Consider the following 21170-nt stretch of genomic DNA (forward strand, 5'->3'; position numbering starts at 1 on the left):
TATTTACATATACTTGTGTAAACATGTATATATTTACATGTACCTATATTTATATATTTACATAGTTATATGTAAATAAATAAATAAATATATATAGTATGCATGTTTGTGTGTGTGAATTCATCTTCAGCTACCTTCCTTTTTTTGACATGAGAAGAAAACATTTCAAATTTTGATAATAAAGGAATACAGTGCTAGTGAAATGGCTCAGTGATTAAGAGCACTGGCTGTTCTTTCAGAGGACTCAGATTCGATTCCAAGCAGCCACGTGGCAGCTACTAGTGTCTCTAACTCCAAGTCCAGAAGATCTGACATCCTCACACAGACAGACATGCAGGCAAAACACTGGTGCACATAAAATAAAAATAAAGTATTAAAAAGAATAAAAAGAGAAAGTTTTACTGTTTTGTTCATTCCTTTCCCTTCCTCCCTGTTTCCTTCATTTTTCTTTCTTGTGCTGAGGGTGGGCTCAGGGCCTGTCACGGGCAGCAGGCAAGCACTCAGTCTCACGTAGACTTGCTCAGTGCTTAGGACTTTCATTTCACTGTTGAGATGTGCCACTTCTGTAAGGGTATATATGAACAACTTATCTTTATTGTTAAAAAGGAAGTTTTGCTTTTATGCTTTCAAAGCATCCTGGTTTATATTTAGATTTTATTATTACTGTTAAATTTAACTTTTGAGATGGGGTCTTTTTATATGGCCTAGACTGGCCTTGATCTCCTAGACTCAGGCAATCTTCCTGCCTCAGCCTTTCAGTATATGAGGCTATAGTTACATTCCACCACACAGAGCTCACCTTGATTTTAGACTACATCTGAAACTAAATAATAGGCTAGACTACCTATTTATGAAGGTAGTTTTCTTCTGGATAGGGTTGGTTTGTAATTGAATTTAAGCACTTAACTGAAAATGGCTTTTACAGGTATCAAAGCAGGAACAAGAGCTTCAGAAACAAAAGGAAAGTTCAGCAGAAAAGCTGAGAAAAATGGAAGAGCAATATCAAGCAGCCATACGTGATGCAGATTCGAAAAGACAAAAGATCATCGAGCTAACTGGTGCTGCCAGGTAAAACTTGAATACATTAGCTTTTTGGCCTTTTCACTTCTGTATCAGTAATACCTAGTGATATATTTATCTGAGAACTAATTTCTTCATAGCCTATGTTTCTGTGGCATTTGTTGTATCTCCCTCATATCCTTCATTTTATCCTTTTTTTTTAAAATGTATTATACTATAATACTTTCTTCCCTTGAAATAAGGGCCCTTTATAGTATTGCAACAGTTGGTACAACAAGCACAGATCCTTATACTTTTATAGGCACTCAGCAACTGCTGTATTAAATTACAAATAACACTGAGAGTTGCAGGCAGAGCTCTCCTCATACTGGGAAAACTCTCAGGGGATCTAATTGGTTGGTTTTTGTTTTGTTTGTTTTCTGTGTAGCCCTGGCTGTCCTGGAACTCAATCTGTAGACCAGCCTGCCCTTAAACTTGTAGATCTGCCTGCCTCTGCCTCTTAAGTGCTGAGATTAAAGGTGTGTGCTGCCATCACCCACCCAGAGGACCTAATTGTATGTAGGATAAATAAAGTAGTTCTGAGCCTTGACTGGACATTCAAAATCATCTCAGTGAATTGACATAATTTTACCCCCCCTTTATACAAGTAGCAATCAAATGTGAGCTTACATGAAGAAACTAAAACCTATGTCCCCAGATTGCCTTTCTCATTAACAGGGATAAAGAATCAAGATAGGGCCTTGGGGTTTAGAGTAGTGCTTGCTTGACCAGGTATATTCCTCTCAACAATTCCACTGATATATTCTTCGTTCAAGATTTCTCCTTCCTGTTCACAGATATCTAGCCAGATAATACAGCCTTTCCACTAGTGACTGTTTTAAGGCCATGAAGACTAGTCACATTCTTATTCTTCTTTACGCCAAAAAAAGAAAAGTAAAGAAAAGAAAAAAGAAATGCTAGATTTCCAATCTAGGGCTCATTGCTGTTTTCTCCCATCACATACCAACTTCTGTGGGGTTCATAGACATCCCCTGTATTCTCTGCCCTCTCTTTTCTCTTACTATAATAAACCTCTGACAGTATTCCAAGGACATTACTTGTTCTCTTGCAGGCTCCTAAGCTAGAAAACCTTTTCCCCATGTTTTTGTAGCAGAGTCAAAGGTGTGCTCTGAACTAATATCATTCCTAATTACTGATAGTTATAGTCCACCTGATTTATTGTTTTCTCCAGTACCAGCTCTGGTTAGTCTGATTTAGCTGATTCATGTTATGACCTGAGTTTGGCTTTTTAAATCTTTCTTCTCTGAGTATTATATTTCTGTCATACTTCACACATCCCCATAGTTTGCCCTAGATCTCACCATTTCTAATGTTTACTGCTGTGTTATTCTTTTTTAATTAAATTTTTATTTTACATTAATTACATTTTATTCACTTTGCATCCCAGCTGTAGCCCCCTCCTCATTTCCCCCCAATCCTGTCTTCCCTCCCTCATCTCCTCCCATGTCCCTCTCCAAATCCACCGATAGGGGAGGTTCACCTCCCCTTCCATCTGACCCTAGCTTATCAGGTCTCATCAGGACTGGCTGCAATGTCCTCCTCTGTGTCCTGACAAGGCTGCTTCTCCTTTGGGGGGTGGTCAAAGAGCCAGCCGCTGAGTTCATGTCAGAGATAGTCCCTTGCTGTGTTTATTCTTATACCCTTTTTGCTTGCTTTGTTTTGTTTTAGAGGCAGGGCCACAGTATGTAGTTTGAGTGACCTTCAAACTTACAAATTTTGTTCTTCAGTGGCCCCAGAACTGAGATTATAGATATGTGATAAGATATCTTTCTTTCCTTCCTTCTGCCCTTCCTTTCAAGATCTATTTATTATGTATACAGTGTTTTGCCTGCATGTGTGCCTGCTCACCAGAAGAGGGCATCAGATCTCATTATTGATGGTTGTGAGCCACCATGTGTTTGCTGGGAATTGATCTCAGGACCTCTGGAAGAGCAGCCAGTACTCTTAACCTCTGATTCATCTCCTCTTTCTTTACTGACCTATAAATCAAGTTAGTCAGCTGTCTCAGACATGGACTCAGTGGCTGGCTCTTTGATCACCTCCCCCTGACAGGGAGCAGCCTTACCAGGCCACAGAGGAAGACAATACAGCCAGTCCTAATGAGAGCTAATAGACTAGGGTCAGATAGAAGGGGAGGAGGACCTCCCCTATCAGTGGACTAGGGGAGGGGCATGGGAGGAGAAGAGGGAGGGAGTTGTGGGATTGGGAGGGGATGAGGGAGGGGACTGCAGCTGGACTACGTTGAATAAACTGTAATAAATAAATATATAAATAAAATTTAAAAAAATAACTTTGTTTGCCTTCTCTTTGGCATATGCTGATCAATCTAGGAATTTCTTGTCACTTTTTTTGTTCTTTGAAACAGGGTTTCTCTGGCTGCTCTGTAACCTGCTTTATAAACCAGTCTACAGAGATCCACCTACCTCTGTCTCCCTAGTTCTGGAATAAAAGGCGTGTGTCACCATGCCTTGCTCTAGTCACTTTTTTTTTAACATGGTTATTTTTTTTTTATTAATTACACTCTATTCACTTTGTATCCCCCATAAGCCCTTCCCTCTTCCCCTCCCAATCCCACCCTCCCTCTCCCTTCTTCACACATGCCCCTCTCTAATCACTTTTAAAACTAAAAAAGGGATCCTAATAAGTCTTAAATAAAAATTACTGACTCTGTATCAGTAATATGGTCTTTATTATTATTTTTTTAATATTAGTTACAGTTTATTAACTTTGCATCCCAGCTGTATCCCGCTCCCTTGTTCCCTCCCAATCCCACTCTCCCTCCCTCCCTCATCTCCTCCCTGCCCCTTTCCAAGTCCACTGATAGGGGAGGACCTCCGCCCCTTTCATCTGACCCTGGCTTATCAGGTATCTCCAGGACTGGTTGCAAAGTCCTCCTCTGTGGCCTAGCAGGGCTGAGCAATATGGTCTTTATTTCAGTTCTTTTTAAAAGTGTTTTTATTTAATTTAATTTTATTTGCATTACTGTTTTGCCTATGTGAGGATGTCAGGTCTTCTGGAACTGGAGTTACAGACAGTTGTGAGCTGCCATGTAGGTGCTAGGAATTGAAACTGGGTCCTCTGGAAGAGCAGTCAGTGCTTTTAACCACTGAGCTGTCTCTCTAGCCTCCTTTTTATTATTGTTTCAGACAATAGAAACGTTACACGCTTATTCCTGCATGTTCTCATTATCTGAAACTTTATAAAGTTTTATGTACTTAGACTGAAAAACTGCTGCCTTTAGTTCTAAGTGGTATCTTATTGTAAAGAATAATAATACTCTAGTCAGAGTTTATAAAAGTATATAATAGGTGACTTTAAATTCTGAATAGAAATTTTGCTAATATTTAACCTAATAGAATTTGCAGACTTAAAGTCAGAGACAAATCTTTTGGTGTCAAGTTTTCAAATTACCTGTTCTATTGCTTGGTTTTTAATTAGGCAAACCAAACTTGAGATGGATCACTACAAAGAAGAGTTGTCCAAAACGGAGAAAGAAATAATGCATCTGAAACGAGATGGGGAAAACAAATCCATACATCTGTCTCAGTTAGATATGATTTTAGATCAGACAAAGACAGATCTAGAAAAGAAAACCAATGCAGGTAAGCAGCTAGTTAGCTGAATTTAGCCTGAGTACAAATACCTGTGTATTTATATGTGGTGGACGGAATAAAAATCACTTCTATAGACTTACATGTTTGAATTCTTAGTCATCAGGGAATGGCACTACTTGAGAAGGATTAAGCAGAGTGGCCTTTTTGGACCAATAGGTGTGGCCTTGTTTGAGGAAGTATGTTACTAGGGGTGGGCTTTGAGGGTTCAAAAACAAAAGCCAGGAGCATATGGCTTTCTTACCTGCTGTCTTTGCATCAAGATGCAGCTCTCAGCTACTACTCCATTTTCTATCTGCATGCCATCATGGTCTCCACCGTGATGCTAATGCACTAAACTTCTGAAACTGTAAGCAAGCAATTACATGTTTCCTTTCTTTAAAGACAGATTTATTTTTATTTTATGTTCATTGGTATTTATTTTGCTTGTATGCATGCATGTCTGTGTGTGGGTGTCAGGTCCGCAGGAACTGGAGTTACAGACAGTTGTAAGCCATCATGTGGTATTGGTCCTCCTCCCGAGGACCCATGGGTGAGGACAGGGGTCCAGGCTGCAGGGTGAGAATCACTACACAGACACCAGGAGTTGGGTGAATGTGATCTGAGGGCGAGCAGATGTAGACTGGTTTATTCCTAGAAGAGAGAGCACATTATAGCTTAGGGCGAGCAGTCGGGTTCCTCCACAACATCTCTGAGCCTGACATTGGTTGTCCTCTGGGTAGGCTCCCTTAGTCAGGCCATGTGCCCTCTGCCCAACTACTTCTGCAGTCGAAGTCACATCAAGCTGTGAGCCCCAGTGGTCCCTTGCCAGGAATGCCCACAATGTGGATGCTGGGAATTGAACCTGGATCCTCTAGAAGAGCAGCCTGTGCTCTCAACTGCTGAACCATCTCTCCAGCTCAAATGTTTTCTTTCCTAAGAGTTGCCTTAGTTGTATGTGTTTCTCTATAATAATGAATACTAAGACATTATATTTAAGTGGAATAAAGTGAACAGTTGGGGTGATGAGACTGAAAGGGATAGTGTTCAGTATTTTGCCTTTTTAAATGAATAAAAGATATCCTTATTTATTATAAAGTCCTATCAGATTGATTTTTTTGACAGAGAATCCTATATGGCCTAGACTGGCATGAGAACTCCATGCGTAGTGAAGAATAGCAATGAACTTCTGATCCTCTTGCTTCCCACCTCCCCAGTGCTGAGAGTGTATGTAGGTACCAACATGCCCTCTTACGCAGTGCTAGGGATTAAATCCAGGACCTTGTACATGCTGGGCAAGTATTCCATAAACAGAGCCCTCAGATTGAACATTCTTGTGTATGTGTGCATGTGTGTGTGTTTTATTTACATCTTCCTATGTTTACGTGTACTTTTGTGTAGGTGTGTGTATGTGGAAGCCAGTGTTTGCAGTTGATTTTCTTCCTGGATTGATGGCCATCTTATTTTTTAAGACAAGGACTCTTATTGGCAAGGCTAACTGGCTGATGAGCTCCAGCAATCTGTTTGTCTCTACCAGCACCAAATAGGATTAAAAATACAGTCTTTTTCTTTTTTTAAGGGTTATTTATTATGTATATGATGTTCTGTCTGCATGTGTGCCTCCTCACCAGAAGAGGGCATCAGATCTCATTATAGATGGTTGTGAGCCACCATGTGGTTGCTGGGAATTGAACTCAGGACCTGTGGAAGAGCAGCCTGCGCTCTTAGCCTCTGAGCCAACTCTCCAGCCCCCAAAATACAGTCTTTTGCGGTGTTTGGCAACTGAAGTCAGGGCCTTGTAATTGCACAACTTGCACTTCAGTAACTGAAGCATCTTCCCAGCCCCGTGGGTATTCTTTATTATACTTACTCATAAGTTCTTAATAAAAATGGTTTACATGTCATTTTTAAATGATTCTGTCGTCTTAACAGTGAAGGAGTTAGAAAGGCTACAACAGCACACTGAAGCTGAACTAACAGAAACTACGCAGAAGCGGGAAGCTCTTGAGACTGAGCTACAGAATGCTCACGGAGAATTGAAAAGCACCTTAAGACAGCTGCAGGAACTGAGAGATGTACTGCAGAAGGCTCAGGCATCACTAGAGGAGAAATACACCACAATAAAGGCGCTCACTGCCGAGCTCAGGTGAGTTGGATGTACTGCAGAAGGCTCAGGCGTCACTAGAGGAGAAGTACACCACACAGAGGCGCTCACCGCCCGAGCTCAGGTGAGTTGGATGTAAGAAAGGACGCCCTAGGTGAAGAGCCGGCCCTGATTATTATAGCCATTGGATTATACCACAGTATTTATTGTTGCTCTCTTAATGGTTCAAATTCTCAGCTGCTTTTGTTTTACTCTCTTTTGGATTTTTGTTTTGTTTCTTTTTTTTTTTGACTGCTTCGTTGCTGTCCTCGTTCTGTGATCAGTTTCACAGTTTACAAGTAGCTTTTTAAGAAAAAATGAAAAAAAATTAGGTAAACATACAGTGGTGACTGAGAGCAAAGTATTTGTTAATATTAACTATTAATATGTAATAATTATTAATACCAACTATTATTATAATATTAATAATAACTTCATATTAGTAGTTACTCTGTATTTATGTAAATAGTCTTTTTCTGTTTTCTTCTTTTGGAAGACAAGGCCTCACTTTGTAGACCAGGCTAGCCTTGAACTCAGAGATCCACTTATCTTTGCTTACCAAACGCAGTGATTAAAATTGTGTATAGTTAAGACTACGGCTTAAATTACATAAAGTGGCAGCGTGCTTCTTTAATCCTATCACTCAGATGATAGAGACAAGTGGATCTCTGTGAGTTCGAGGCCAGCCTGGTCTACAGAGCAAGTTCCAGGACAGCCAAGGCTACACAGAGAAACCCTGTCTGGAAAAACCAAGAAAAAAAAAAAGTGATGTTCCAAAGAAGGAAGTTAAACATGTCTGTCCAACACTGAAATGTGAATTGTTAGAGTGGTGGTGAATTGTAAGCTTAGCGTTGCAGTAATAAGTATTTCTTAGAGGAGAGGCTATACTAGCTCACATCTATAGAAAGTAGATGTGGAACGCCAAAGTCTTCCCAGAGAACTATAAAAAGAAATAAGGTGATCTTAAATGTAGGATACAGAACAGGATCAATAGTTGCAAGATGACCCAGGATATCGGGAATAGTACCCCAGGATTCAGTGTAGGACCCCATTCTATGAACTCATCCTTAGTAGATTTCATGCCCTTTTAAATACTGAGTCAAAAATAATTTCCAAATCCATTTCTCCAGTTTGGAGTTCCTCTTTAGGCCTATATTAATACCCTGCTCCTTACCTCTTGTCTCATGTAGATTTAAAAACCAAGCATTTAATTATTACAGCTGGGCTCTAGCACTTGGGAGGCAGAGGCAGACAGATCTCTGAGTTTAAGGCCACCTTGGTCTATGGAGTAGCCAGGGTTACACAGAGAAACCTTGTCTCAAAAAAACAAAACTTACCAATTATTAATTATTTTTTTTAATTTTCTGCATATAATATATTCTGATCATGGTTTCTCCTTCTTCCAGCTTCCCCCAGATCCTATACACCTGTTTAATTCTGTCTCTTTCTCTCTCTCTTTAGAAAACAAACAAGCAAAATAATAATAACAACAACAACAAAACCCAAACAAACAAATAAAACCCACAAGAAACAAATACACACATACACAGAAAACCCCCAGAAACCAGAAGTCCTAATATACAAGCAAAAGACCAGTAAGCCAAAAGCTGGCCAAACAAAGCATTATGAGGCAAAAGTTTACAAAAATACCATTGAGTTCATTTTGTGTTGTTGGCCTTCTACTGTTGGGCATAGGCTTCTCCTTAAGGGTGGTTAATATACCTGGTAAGAACTGGAGAAAACTAATTTTTCCTATGCAAGTGGGTATCACTTGCAGATTGCTTCTTGGTTAGAGCTGGGAGTCTGTGTTCCCTTCTCCCTCTCTGCACTGAGAACCATATGTCTTGAACCTGTGTAAGCATTGAATGTGGTGCCATGGTCTATGTGAGTTCATGTGTGCATCAGGCCTCCTAAGTCTGGGTCATCCGGATCCTCTGGATCTTATAAACTTTCCCCTCCTCTTCTGTATAGCTGCCTGAACTCTGAGGGAAGGGTGTGATAAAGACACCCCATTTAGGACTGAGAGTTCCAAAATCTCTCAGTCTCTGCACATAGTCCAGTTGTGGGTCTCTGTGTTAGTTTCCAACTACTGCAGGAGGAAATGTCTCTGATAATGGATAAATTATCACTGGTCTATGGGTATAGCAGAATGTCATTAGGAATCATTTTGTTTCTTTTTTTAAAAAAAGATTTAGTTATTATGTATACAGTGTTCTGCTTGTATGCCAGAAGGGGTACAAGATCTCATTATAGATGATTGTGAGCCACCATGTGGTTGCTGGGAATTGAACTCAGGACCTTTGGAAGAACAGCCAGTGCTCTTAACCTCTGAGCCATCTATTCAGCCCTGATTTGTTCCTTTAACAGAATGATAGTATTTGGTTTTCCTCTAGGTCCATGGCCTCTCAAGTCCTTCTCGGGCTCTTGGCTACCCAGTGTCAGGCCTGGGTTCCACCTTGTGGAACAAGCATTAAATCCAATTACAGAGGGTTGGTGTTGGAGGGTGGTCTGATGGGTGTTGCTAGTCCTCAAGATCTGGGTACACCCATCTGTTGTGTAAACCTACCTGACTGGCTAATTAAATGGCCTGTATCTGGGCCGGGCAGAATGGGGTAGGCATGGCCAAGGTTCCTATGCTTGGAGAGGACAGAGAGAATCACGGTTGAGGGAGAGAGAGAGAGAGGAAGAAGGAGAACTTCCCGATGGATTAGCTTGGAAAAGAAATGACGTGGGGCTGGGAGGAAGAACTCCATAATGGCGTGAAAAGGCCCAGAAGAAAAATAAAAGCAAGTATTTATAAGATTAGGGATGGAAGATAGGAGGATTAAGGAGGACGGGATTGGATGGGAGCCGGGAGATGGATGGTGAGGTGATTCAGACGATATAGGTGATATTATCTGCCCAGCCCAAGGTAAATAAGGCGATTATAAATCTAACAGGTGTCTGTGTCTTACTATTGTGATAGTGGGTTAAATATACTGCTGTGATAATCTTAGGGCTAATAATAAATAATAGACATTATATAGCCCAACACTCCATTTTTTTTTAACTTACTACAACGGGTTGGTTACTCCCGAATTTGTGCCACTACAGCACCAGCTCATCCTGCCAGCAGGTCACCGTTTTAGATTTCAGGACTTGTAGCTGGGTTGATGGTACCTTCCAGTTTTATGAACACCCGTCACTACAGTGAAGGTGTCAGTTAGGCTCCAGCTCGACGTCTCCGTGTTCAGTGGGACATGTTGGTCTTCAGTCATAGGACCTCCCATCAATTGTGCCTTGGCAATAGCCTGAGGTGTTTGGGTGCTTCCATGGGGCCACATTGGTCAATGACTCAATCCATTCCTCACACTGGAGATTTTACTTGGTGGCAAAAGTGTCTTGTTGAGGCACTGTCTCCCTGTTTATGGTGACTGTTTATATTTCTTCACATGTGTATATTGATATATGTGTATTATATGTATGTGTGTATACACATATAAAACATATATATATTAGGAAGGCTCTAAAATTATAATAGGTTTCTATTTGGCTCCTCAAATGACTTTTAGTGGCAGTTGCCGTTCCCTCTATCCCCTCCCTTACCCCTCATCATTCCTCTCCCCATTTAATCCTCTCACTCCACTCTCCCCCTTCCCTCTATATATTCTATTTCCCCCTTTTGGGAGATCCTTTTCCCTCACCCCAGTTACAAGATATCTAACCTTTGTGGTTATGTGGGTTGTAGCACATCTGTTGAAGGCTTAAATGCTAACACCAATATAAGAGAAGCCATACAATATTTGTCTTTTGGGGTTTGTGCTACCTTACTCGGGATGCTATTTTTCCAGCTCTATCCATTTGCCTATAAATTTCCTAATACCACTTTTTAAACAGCTCCTGGACATATATTATACACGTGTTCATAGCACTTCTGTTAATAGTAGCCAAAAAAATCTAAAGAATGCAATTGGCTACCAATAATGACTAGATAAAGAAAATATGGTATATCCGTAAAAGGAGTATTATTTAGTCAGGAAAAGCATTAAAATAGTGATAATCTACACTACAAAGTGGACGAACCCTACTATTATTTGCTAAGTTATACAAGTTAGAATCGGTGAGTCCAATAGAGATAGTAAAGATTGATGGCTGCTGGGAACTAGGGGAAGGGATAACAAAAGTAATCCTTGAAGGATATGGAAAGAATACCCTTTGTTGTAATACTATAAAGTACTGGGAACAGATAATGGTGATGTCTACATAGCATTGTGAATTCAGTTGAATTATGCTCTTTAAAATGGCCAGTAGGATAATATTTTATGTGTTTTACTACAGACTAGTTTTCACCCTGGCCTCATTTTTCATTATTTTCCTGGCCTCATTTAATACTGTTATTGCTCTTTTTGTTGTGGTGTGTGTGTAGGCATAAGGTTATTGTGTAATTTAAGTGTTGATTTCTGTACCCCTCCTCCCCCCATATCTGGTTACAATCCTTGGTCTGAGAATCTCTGGTCTCAATGTTGTATAAACACTGCTCCCCAATGGTCCCCTGATATACCAATAAAGCAGCTTCGAGCCAATCGCTGAGTAGGGCAGAGAGTAGGGCTGGACTTCCTGCCAGCCGGGAAGTAGAGGATTCAGCCAGGGAATTTTAGCCCAGGGCAGATGTCTAGGAGACAACCAGGAGAGCTCAGCAAGGACAGCTATAAAGTGCAAGTCCTGATGCGAATCAAGCTGGAAGGAAGCGAAATTACCGTAGAGTGTCAAGAATAGAGTTAATATTGCTCTGGATTGTGCTGTGAAGCTTGTTAAAATAATATAATAGTCCCAATTATTTGTATGATAGCAAGGTTAAGAGAGAAAATGAGAAACACTGTTTTGTAAAAATAAGTAACATTTTGGTGCCCAATATTGGATGCCATCTGTAAGCTTTGACCTTTTTAAACCTACTTCAGTTGGGGTTCCTTAGGTCTTTCTGTCTTCCTCACCCCAATCCCTTCCCGAAGCCCAACACCAGGAAGGAGAGAAAGAAGGTTAATAGGGATGGGGGATGGGGCCTTTTTCAAAGTGGTTGCCTGGGACGATTCCTCTCTTTGTCATCAGAGTACTAGCAGTCCAGTCCAACGGCAAACCAGCGATCCAGCAATAGCAAAAGTAGCAGGAAGGCTTCCCCAGAGCTTTTCCCTTAAGTCCACACCAGGATGTTTTTCGACTGGCAAAAACACACCCTGCCCAAGGTGGTTTCCTGTTGACAAGGATCATACGCCCCTTCACGCGCCTCTCAAGAGGCTGCTGTCTGCTATGGACAGAGCATCCACACATCACACCCGAAATTTCCACTCTTCCACTGTGTGTGTGTGGTGTGTGTGTGTGGTCAGATTGATGCTGGTGTTTTCCTCAGTTCCTGTGCAGGTAATACATTAAGATAAGACCTCACCAGTTTGATAGTGAACTTGCCAAGTTGTTCCAGGGAACTCATGCCTGTGTGAGTTAACTTTTGTTGTCAGTCATTTTCTTTATTCATCATTCTTTGATTTAAGTCCTTTCATTCTAAATTAACTATACACAGTCTTTTGATTTTAATTTATGGGAAACAATAATTTGTCTTCCTTTAAAAAGAACTTACTCAGCCAGTTGTGATGGCTCACGCCTTTGATCCCAGCACTCAGGAGGCAGAGGCAGCCGTATCTCTGTGAGTTCCAGGACAGCCAGGGCTGTTAACACAGAGAAACCCTGTCTGGGGGGAGGGGGAGTTACAGTGTTCATATTATGTGCTTTGATGTTTTTCTTTTGACAAACTTTAGAGAATGTAAGATGGAGATTGAAGACAAAAAACAAGAACTCATTGAAATGGATCAGGCGCTTAAGGAGAGAAATTGGGAGCTAAAGCAAAGAGCGGCTCAGGTTAATTTTTCCTAATTATATTTTAAATAAAAATATCTACCATGGGATAATCATGAAGGGTCTTAAAAGTTACCATTTTTTATGAATATAAATTTTTTTTAAAAGTTGAAATACATCTAATATTTATTTATTTATTTATTGCAAGCTTACTTTTTGACCAGATTGGCCATGAGTTTATAATCCTCTTGTTCAGATTCCCAAATGCTGGGAATATAGATGCCTGGCTGAAAGACTTGTATGTCTTCCTGGGAACTGATATTGTATATCAAAAGAATATGGGATTGAACACATTACTATGAGCTAAATGTTGAAGGAACAGGTCATTAATTAGCAGTGATTATTCCAATATAAACTGACACATAAATCTTTTTATCTTATTTTGCATCTTAAGTTTCTATAACATATAATACTTACAGGATTCAAGTCCCTACTTGAAAAAATACTTTGTCATTAATGCCTGTTGTAAAAGTATATTCCAACCACACAAGTGTTTGCATTATAATAAAATTGAGCAACCAGCTTTATATTACTTTTGTGTTTAGGTTACACATTTGGATATGACCATTCGTGAGCACAGAGGAGAAATGGAGCAAAAAATAATAAAATTAGAGGGTACTCTGGAGAAATCAGAATTAGAACTTAAAGAATGCAACAAGCAGGTAATTATTTTAAAATTTCAAAATGTATAATAAAAATTAACACCATAACTGTGTACACCACTGCACAATGTTCTTGTTGTTTGTGATGGTCCATGTTGCTGTGCTGCCTTGGGACCCTGTGTCGGCCACACAAGCTGCTGCATTCGCTCCGCTGTGCGTGGCTGTGGGTATAGAGCGCACATGGGGAAGCTGTGTTCATCTTGTATGTTCTGCTTAACACTCATCTTCTCCTCACTGTTACCTTGATTGTAATTTCTTGTATCAGTGTGTCTAATATACTTATTACAATAAGCACATGTTTGAATAGCTATAAGATATTTCTGGGAGGATTTACCAGTAATTCTAGTTGTCTGAAGAATACAGTGGGAAGGAAACTTTGTGTTCTCTATATATTCCTCTTACATATATTTTACCTTTAAAATTATAAAGCTGTGTTACGTTTGTTCATTGTACTTGTATAAATAGTAACTGAAGCATTTGCAGATGGTGGGAAGTATCAGAGATGCATTCATAAAATAATAGGCCAAGCAATGCTAATATAAAAGAGAAAGGTGTTCATAGCCATAGCACAAGCCCAGTAAACCTTAAATGCAGTTGGAGTATTTGGCTCCTCGTGTATGACAAGTTGATACTGGAAAAGAAATAGGACTATATCTGGGTACCCTCTGCAGAGGAGGACATCTGAAAACAAGGAACAATGATAAGCCAGCGAACTTTGTGCCACAGTCTCTGGGCAGGAAACAGCTGCGTTAGGCAATGAACAGAAGAGGATAAGACATGGACATGCTGAGATGCTTAGGTGGTGGGAGGCTTAGACTCTGAGTGCAGTGCTCTTGCCCTGCTCTTTGGTGAGGGGCAGATCCAGCACCTAGGGCACCTGAAGAGAGTGATAACTCCAAGCCAGCAGTTAGCATGTAGTTCTAACTCTGGGGATTGCGTGTTTGCTATGTGGTTTTCTCCTAGCAGAACTGTAAACTGAAGTTCAGGTCCAGAGGAAGTGCTCAGTTTCCAGAGACTCCTTCCTCTGTGGAGTATTTAATGTTGATCAGGGTTTAAAACTTGGATAGACTAGTCAGATGCAGGGAGTACACACAGGGAAGTGTTTGGACATGGAGTCTGTACCCCTGCCTGGTCAACAAGCTACAAAACGAAGTGTATCCAGAAGTGGCGCTGGTGTACAAGGGAAGTGACTGAAGCCTTATCGTACAGCTGACTCTTCACTGGTCCCAAGAATCAGCTTGAAAAGCACAAAAGATAAGAGAGTTAAACTTGAAGTCAGTACTTGCCTGCCTGGTGGACTTCCGCACTAGAGGACCCACAAAGAAGCTGCTGCAGAGCCTCGTCGTTTTATTAAAAGTGCCGTTCTGCACTCCCCCTTGCACCTGTGATTCCCTCTCTTTATCATACTTTCATTGTTTATCTAGTTGTAAAAGAGAGCTCATACAGTATTTACATTTATCTTCTGATCTAATTTTGTTCACACATTTTGCTGAGTGATTATAACTTTTATCCCTTGCTCTTCTCATTCCATACTTCTAATATTTTTTCTCTTAATATAGCATCTTTTCTTTTTTCCCTTTTCCTGCCCCCTTCCTTTATTTAATTTAATTATTATTACTATCTTTACTCAAACTTTTAACTTCATAGCTTCTTCTACATGCTTTTGCCTTTTGCTCTGATTGTTTTGTTTTGGCTTCATGGCCATCAGTAGGAAAAAAATGGATGGAAATGGAAATCATTATGTAAACAGAAATAAGCCACAGACAGAAAAGCAAGTATTGTCAGAATTATGTAGTGAGCTGGGAGGGGAAGCCCCTGCCCCTGGCTTGGAAAGTTCAGGGTAGAGGGTGACATATGCCAGCCATGCCCTGTAACAGGTGGCGACTGAGGGATGCTGGGAGAACTGGAGGCCCAGTCTGCTGTGGTTAAAAAGGCCCCTCAGTTGCCTGTCCTGGGTCTGAAGCCCAATAACATCTTCTAGTTTGGCTTTGAATTCATTATCCTCCTACCCTGACCTCCAATGCTGGGTATGTACCTCTTTTTTTTTTTTTTTTTTTTTGCCTACTTTTAGATATTTTAGACATAAGTGTTTAAAGTTTAATTAAGAACACAACTGTGAGTAAATTATATTTTCTTAGTTGTGTTAATAATGATCATCTGTTTGAAATTCAGGTAGAAAGTCTAAATGAAAAGTTGCAAAATGCCAAAGAACAGCTTCGAGAAAAGGAGTTTATAATGCTCCAAAATGAACAGGAGATAAGTCAACTGAAAAAGGAAACTGAAAGAACACAACAGCGAATGAAAGAAATGGAAAGTGTAAGTTCTTCCCCACATAAATGAAAAGTAATGAAATGAATATGCTTTAAACTCCTTGGACTTAAAATACAGAAACTGTTTTTTAAAAACTAATTATTTGTGTCAGATGTTATTAGTTCTTTTGACCTTTAAAAATATCTTATTATGCTGGCTTTGATATGGACAAGGACACTGGCTTATGTACCTTGTATTCCCTAAATTTGTCATGTTGTATTTTACATAATAAATCCACAGTATATGCTTTTGTATCAATAAATATTCAATATAAATATACTGCGTTGTAGAGTTGGAGATATAGGTATAACAGATTACAGGAACTTGAGGAATTTCACTCCGAACCTGGCCAATGATACCTGAGTGTTATTTCAGCCGTTGTACTGTATTACCATAGGAATAGAGTAACTTGATGACTGGTATCAGTTTCATTGTATTGACTGTTGAATCTATTCAACAACCTGGTCTTTCTGAAAAGTGAATTTGTTTCTGTCAGCTCTGATGGATAGAACTTTCTCATTGACAAACACTCAATTGTTGTAATTTCAGCAATAACCATTGTATTTGATTGATTATGTCTTTTCCTATAGAATATAAACCGTGTTAGGGAAGGCACTTTGTCTCTTTTTCATTCCTGCTCCTGACCGCCCAGAGCTGTGTATTATCATATAGTAAGCGCAAGTTATTATTTATTGAGTTAATTATAAACGTAAATCAATCAAAGTCTCAGGAAGAAGGATCTCAAGTTGAAGGTTAGCCCAGACTACTCATTGTCTTTCAAGGCCACGCTGTACAAGATTCCCCAACTAAGACAGACAAGTAAATAAGTTCCTTAGTGGAGGTACATGCTTGTTATTCTAGAAACTCAGAACAATGAGACAGGAAGACCACAAGTTTGAGATGAGTCTGGGCAAAATACAGTTTTTGAAAGGGGTTGAAGGTGTATGGCAGAGCACTTGCTTCGCATGTTGAGACTCTAGGCTTAAGCCCTAGACTGAAGAAGGTCTCAGTTTATTACAGTTTTGTCATTTTACTCTGATTAAGGCTTTTAAACATATTAGTTTATAGTGGGAGATGGTCATTTGTAAGTTTTATAAGCACATAATTGTAGGGAAATTCTCTTATGAAAACAAAGCAATAAATCATAAGGTATATTATATAATTACATATTTTCTTTTGAAAGCTATAAATGTCTTATACTTTTCAGGTTATGAAAGAACAGGAAGAGTACATTGCTACCCAGTATAAGGAAGGCATTGATTTGGGGCAAGAGTTGAGGCTAGCCCAAGAGCAAACACAGAAATCTCATTCAGAACTGGTAGAGGCTCGTCGCCAAGAAGTTCAAGCACAGAGGGAGATAGAAAGGCTCTCTAGTGAACTGGAGGATATAAAGCAACTCTCTAAAGAAAAGGTAATCCTAGTCTAAATAATTTTATGTTACTGAAGAATTTCTAATTTTTAACTCCTTTTTAAAAGAAGGTAGGGAGTAATGCTCTTCACTAACCCACCTGTGCTTAGCCTTTTTATTTTGTACTGTGTTGCACTACAACATGAATGTTTTTAATGTTACCAAATTGTCCACTTAAAAATGGTTAAAAAGAATAGGACCAGGTGTGGTAGTTTCATTTGTAATTCCAGCACTTACTTAGCTGAAGTAGGGGAATCTCTACCTGGAGGCTAACGGGGCTACATCTTGGGATGCTAGTTAAAAGTACTCACTTTTATGTTAGATACATGTTGCTACAGTTCCATAATGGAAAATTTAAGTGTATTGTAGGTAGGTTTCTTTGTAATATAACATTTTATAATAAAAACCCTTCAAGAATGAACTCTAGCCATACTCAATAAGTTGAGTCATTTAGCATGTTTAGAGGCTCAAGTATTTGAGCCATTTTCTAAATAAAGCTGTCAGAATTTTTAACTTTTATAAAAACTTGAGTTCAGATGGTTTGTGGTGGAAACATATTATCGAAAATCAAGAGAACTAATAAAAATTTTATTTTCTCAGAAGTTAGAAAGTCATTTGAAGATAATTTAGATTGACATACTTGGATTGATTACTTAGACCTTGAGAACAATGTTGAGTTTTATTTTGGAGATTCATGTAATTTTTCTATTTTCTCTTCACTTGCTCACTCATCATAGGAATACAGTTAAAACATTTTTACCTTTAGTTTTCATTAGGCTGTGTTTTTATTCATATTGCTGCATCATTAGAGCAATTAAGAATATATAGAAAAATGTATTAGCAATATAACAAATTTGGGTGTTTACTTAAAAAGGGGAAGGCATCTACTTTTTCTCATTTATGTTTTTTGTTGGTTTTGTCTGAGTTTAGTGTTATTGGTTTTATCTGATAATCTAAAATCACTTAATCTCAAAGTGAGTTTAAATAGAAGAGTACTTAAAATGCAAGTTTTAAAGTATTATGTTTTAATCCCAAACTAATTATAGATTCATGTCTATCTTTTGGTTTGGGTCAAACCTTGCTTCTTTTTATGGATAATCTGATTAGAATTTTATTTTGTCTTTTTACCTTAGTGGCCAGGCTCCTCCCTTGAGATTTTCCAACCACCAGATTCTAACCAAAGAACACTTTAACTGCCCAAATGCCCACCCAGTCCCTACCTCACATAGTAAAAACTCTAGACTTGAAATCTCCACCCTGGAAAGCTTCCCTGTCACCGCCCATCCCTAAGGTCATCATTTAAGATCATAAACCCTGTCTGTGCTCAGGGCTCTGCTGCTTTTCACCCATGCAGGAGCCCTTCTGGGTACCCCCTCACCCCCAGTACATCTCTTTCATGAAGTGTGCTGTGCTATGTGATATTCCTTGGCTCCCAATCGCCTGGATATCTTTCTCCTCAGAGCTGTAACATAATACTCATAACCTATGCTCTACTTATTTTAGTTTCTTTCAAGTAGAGGGAAAATTAATAATAATATCTGGTTTTGTTGTTACTATCGGGGGAATGTTTATGCCACTTCCCAAGTCATTTTTTAAGAGTTTTGACTGGTTGTTATTGAGTAGCAGGTGTTTGTAACTCTTGTCGAGTTGTTTGAAACCTTTTACTTAGTTCTTACTTTAAAACATTTCTGTATGTATTTCCTTAGTGTTTTCTTTTATCCATGACAGGTGCACATTTCAGAGACCTTTAGTAGGTGTGTGCTGAACTCTATACACACTGTGCTTTTTGACATAAGTACTTCTGGCCATCATTAAGTTAAGCGAGGGCTCTCGGAACACAGATGTTACAATAACACGACAACCAGCAAACAAGCAGGTGAAAAGCACAGTGTAGCGTATGCTAGGCAGATGATTCACGCCACGCTATGGACTGAGCGGGGCACAAGTGTTCATCATGCTGCAGCCCATCGTTTTAAACCTATAAATTGATTACTTCTGTAATTTCACATTTATTATCCTTAGACCGTGGTTGACTGCAGGCTGCTGAAACTGCAGAAAGTAAAACAACAGAAACCACCCTCTTTCACTCAAGGGGAGACTACTACTTATAATAAAATTTTGTAGTTAAAATCACAAGCACAACTTGTATTAACTAACATGAGTAGGTTTGGATAAAAATATGAATCAGGCTGGAGAAATGGCTCAGCAGTTAAGAGCATTGGCTGCTTGTCTGCTCTTTAGAGGGCCTCGCTTCAATTCCTTGCATCCACATGGTGGCTAACAGTCATCTGTCAAATAACTATCTGTAGCTCCAGTTCCAGGAGATCCAGCACTCTGTTCCAGCCACTTGGATACCAGGCACACAAGTTGTGGGCATATATATATTCAGCCCAAAACATACCTATAGATTTTTTAAAAGATAAAAATCAAAAAAGCAAATGATACATACGGTAAAAATGCAGATACACCTAAGAGCAGCCTGTTATCTGCCAAAATGGAGATGATTATTTGCCAAAGTTCAGCATTTTATTGTTCTTTGTTTCACAAAAACCATTGGGTAGTGTATTTATGTAGCATGTAAGTACTAGTGCTTTTTTTTTTTGTCATCTTTGAAATGTCTATATTTAAAAGTGCACCATATAATGAGCTAATTTGGCACATGTGTTTACATAAAGACCAGCTTGCTTTTAGTAAGGCAATGAACTGATTTAGCTATAATAAGCCAAATAATCTACCTATATTATTTTATTTAATGTTTTTAAGGAAGCTCATGGGAATCGTTTGGCTGAAGAGCTAGCAGCTTCTCAAGTACGTGAAGCACATTTAGAAGCAAGAATGCAAGCAGAAATAAAGAAATTATCCTCAGAAGTAGAATCTCTCAAGGAAGCTTATCACATGGAGGTAAAGAAAAATTAAGTTTGGTCAATAGCTCCCACTAAAATGAACTTACTTACTGGGATGAAAGTATGAATCTAGACGTGTTTGTTGTAAAATTGTACATTGTAATGTTCATTTTAAGCTGACTTCAGAGCTTACCCGTAATATCCCTGCACTTAAAAAGGCTAATGTGTTCTGGAGTTAAGAGGTCTAGTTCCTGAGGCAGGCATCCTGAATCCAAATCCTGTTTAATAACTGTATAACCTTGGATAAGTTATTTAAACTCTCCAAGATGTATGTAATGATAATAGCTATCTCATAGAACTATCATAAGGAATCAATTAGTTATTATATGTGACATTCTTAAATCAGAGCCTGACTCATCATCATTGATTGTAGAACTTGTGAAAAACAAATTGGAAATACTTCCTGTAGACATAAACAGTTTATGTGATGTGAGAACACAGTACATTACTTTGTAATTTCTAACATCTGCTCTGATAGTTAGGAGAGGAATATGAGAAGCATTTTATCAATATATTTTGAACCTTTATGAAAATGAACAGTGTTATTAGAGTTTTTTTCATTCTTTTAAAACATTTGAAAATATTCCCTAAAATCTTTGTACATGTTCTAAAAATACTAATTGAGTTTGGTGCTAAGAGAGCATCTTTTCCTGTAAAACAAAGGCTACAAATGTATTTGTATTGACTTTTTTTTCCCTTGAAACAGTGTCTCACTATGTAGCGCTGGCTATCCTGTATAGACCAGGTAGACCTCACTCACAGAGATCCTCCTGCCTCTGCCTCCTGAGTGCTAGGATTAAAGATGTGTGCCGCCATGCCTAGCTTTCTATTTTGTGAGGCACTGGGGAGTGGGAACTTGTAACTATGTTTTATGTTTAGATTCAGATCTCTTTAAAAACGTAGTGCCTGCAAAATGAAACACATTTTCAAGCTGTATCCACTTCTCATACTTTTTGTAACTCTTTCTCCTCAGAGGCGACTATTAATCCATCTCAGGTATTTACCATTAACTGTTTATATTTTCTATCTGTAGTTAGTCATGTTAGGCCATTAATTTTATAAATTACCTAAAATCAGTTGTGAACAGATAGTTTCTAACTTTTGAATGGTTCTCGGAGCTGGAGCTCAGCTTGAAATGCTGCTCTTGTAGAGGATCCAGGTTCATGTCCCAGCACCCACATAGCAGCTCAC

At 39.0% G+C, this 21170-nt stretch overlaps 1 protein-coding gene across 1 annotated transcript in view; it reads left to right on the forward strand.

Moving 5' to 3' along the window:
* Ccdc18 (coiled-coil domain containing 18) overlaps window positions 1-21170 on the forward strand; it is a 100700-nt gene that overhangs the window by 60338 nt on the left and 19192 nt on the right. Inside the window, exons 20-27 of the mRNA XM_060381106.1 lie at window positions 926-1068; window positions 4519-4682; window positions 6603-6816; window positions 12600-12699; window positions 13242-13358; window positions 15531-15674; window positions 16876-17079; window positions 19840-19977. Coding sequence (XP_060237089.1) covers window positions 926-1068; window positions 4519-4682; window positions 6603-6816; window positions 12600-12699; window positions 13242-13358; window positions 15531-15674; window positions 16876-17079; window positions 19840-19977 — 1224 coding nt within the window. The remainder of the gene's footprint in view (window positions 1-925; window positions 1069-4518; window positions 4683-6602; window positions 6817-12599; window positions 12700-13241; window positions 13359-15530; window positions 15675-16875; window positions 17080-19839; window positions 19978-21170) is intronic.

This window comes from Meriones unguiculatus, chromosome 3, assembly GCF_030254825.1.
Source record: "Meriones unguiculatus strain TT.TT164.6M chromosome 3, Bangor_MerUng_6.1, whole genome shotgun sequence".
Classification (NCBI taxonomy): domain Eukaryota; kingdom Metazoa; phylum Chordata; class Mammalia; order Rodentia; family Muridae; genus Meriones; species Meriones unguiculatus.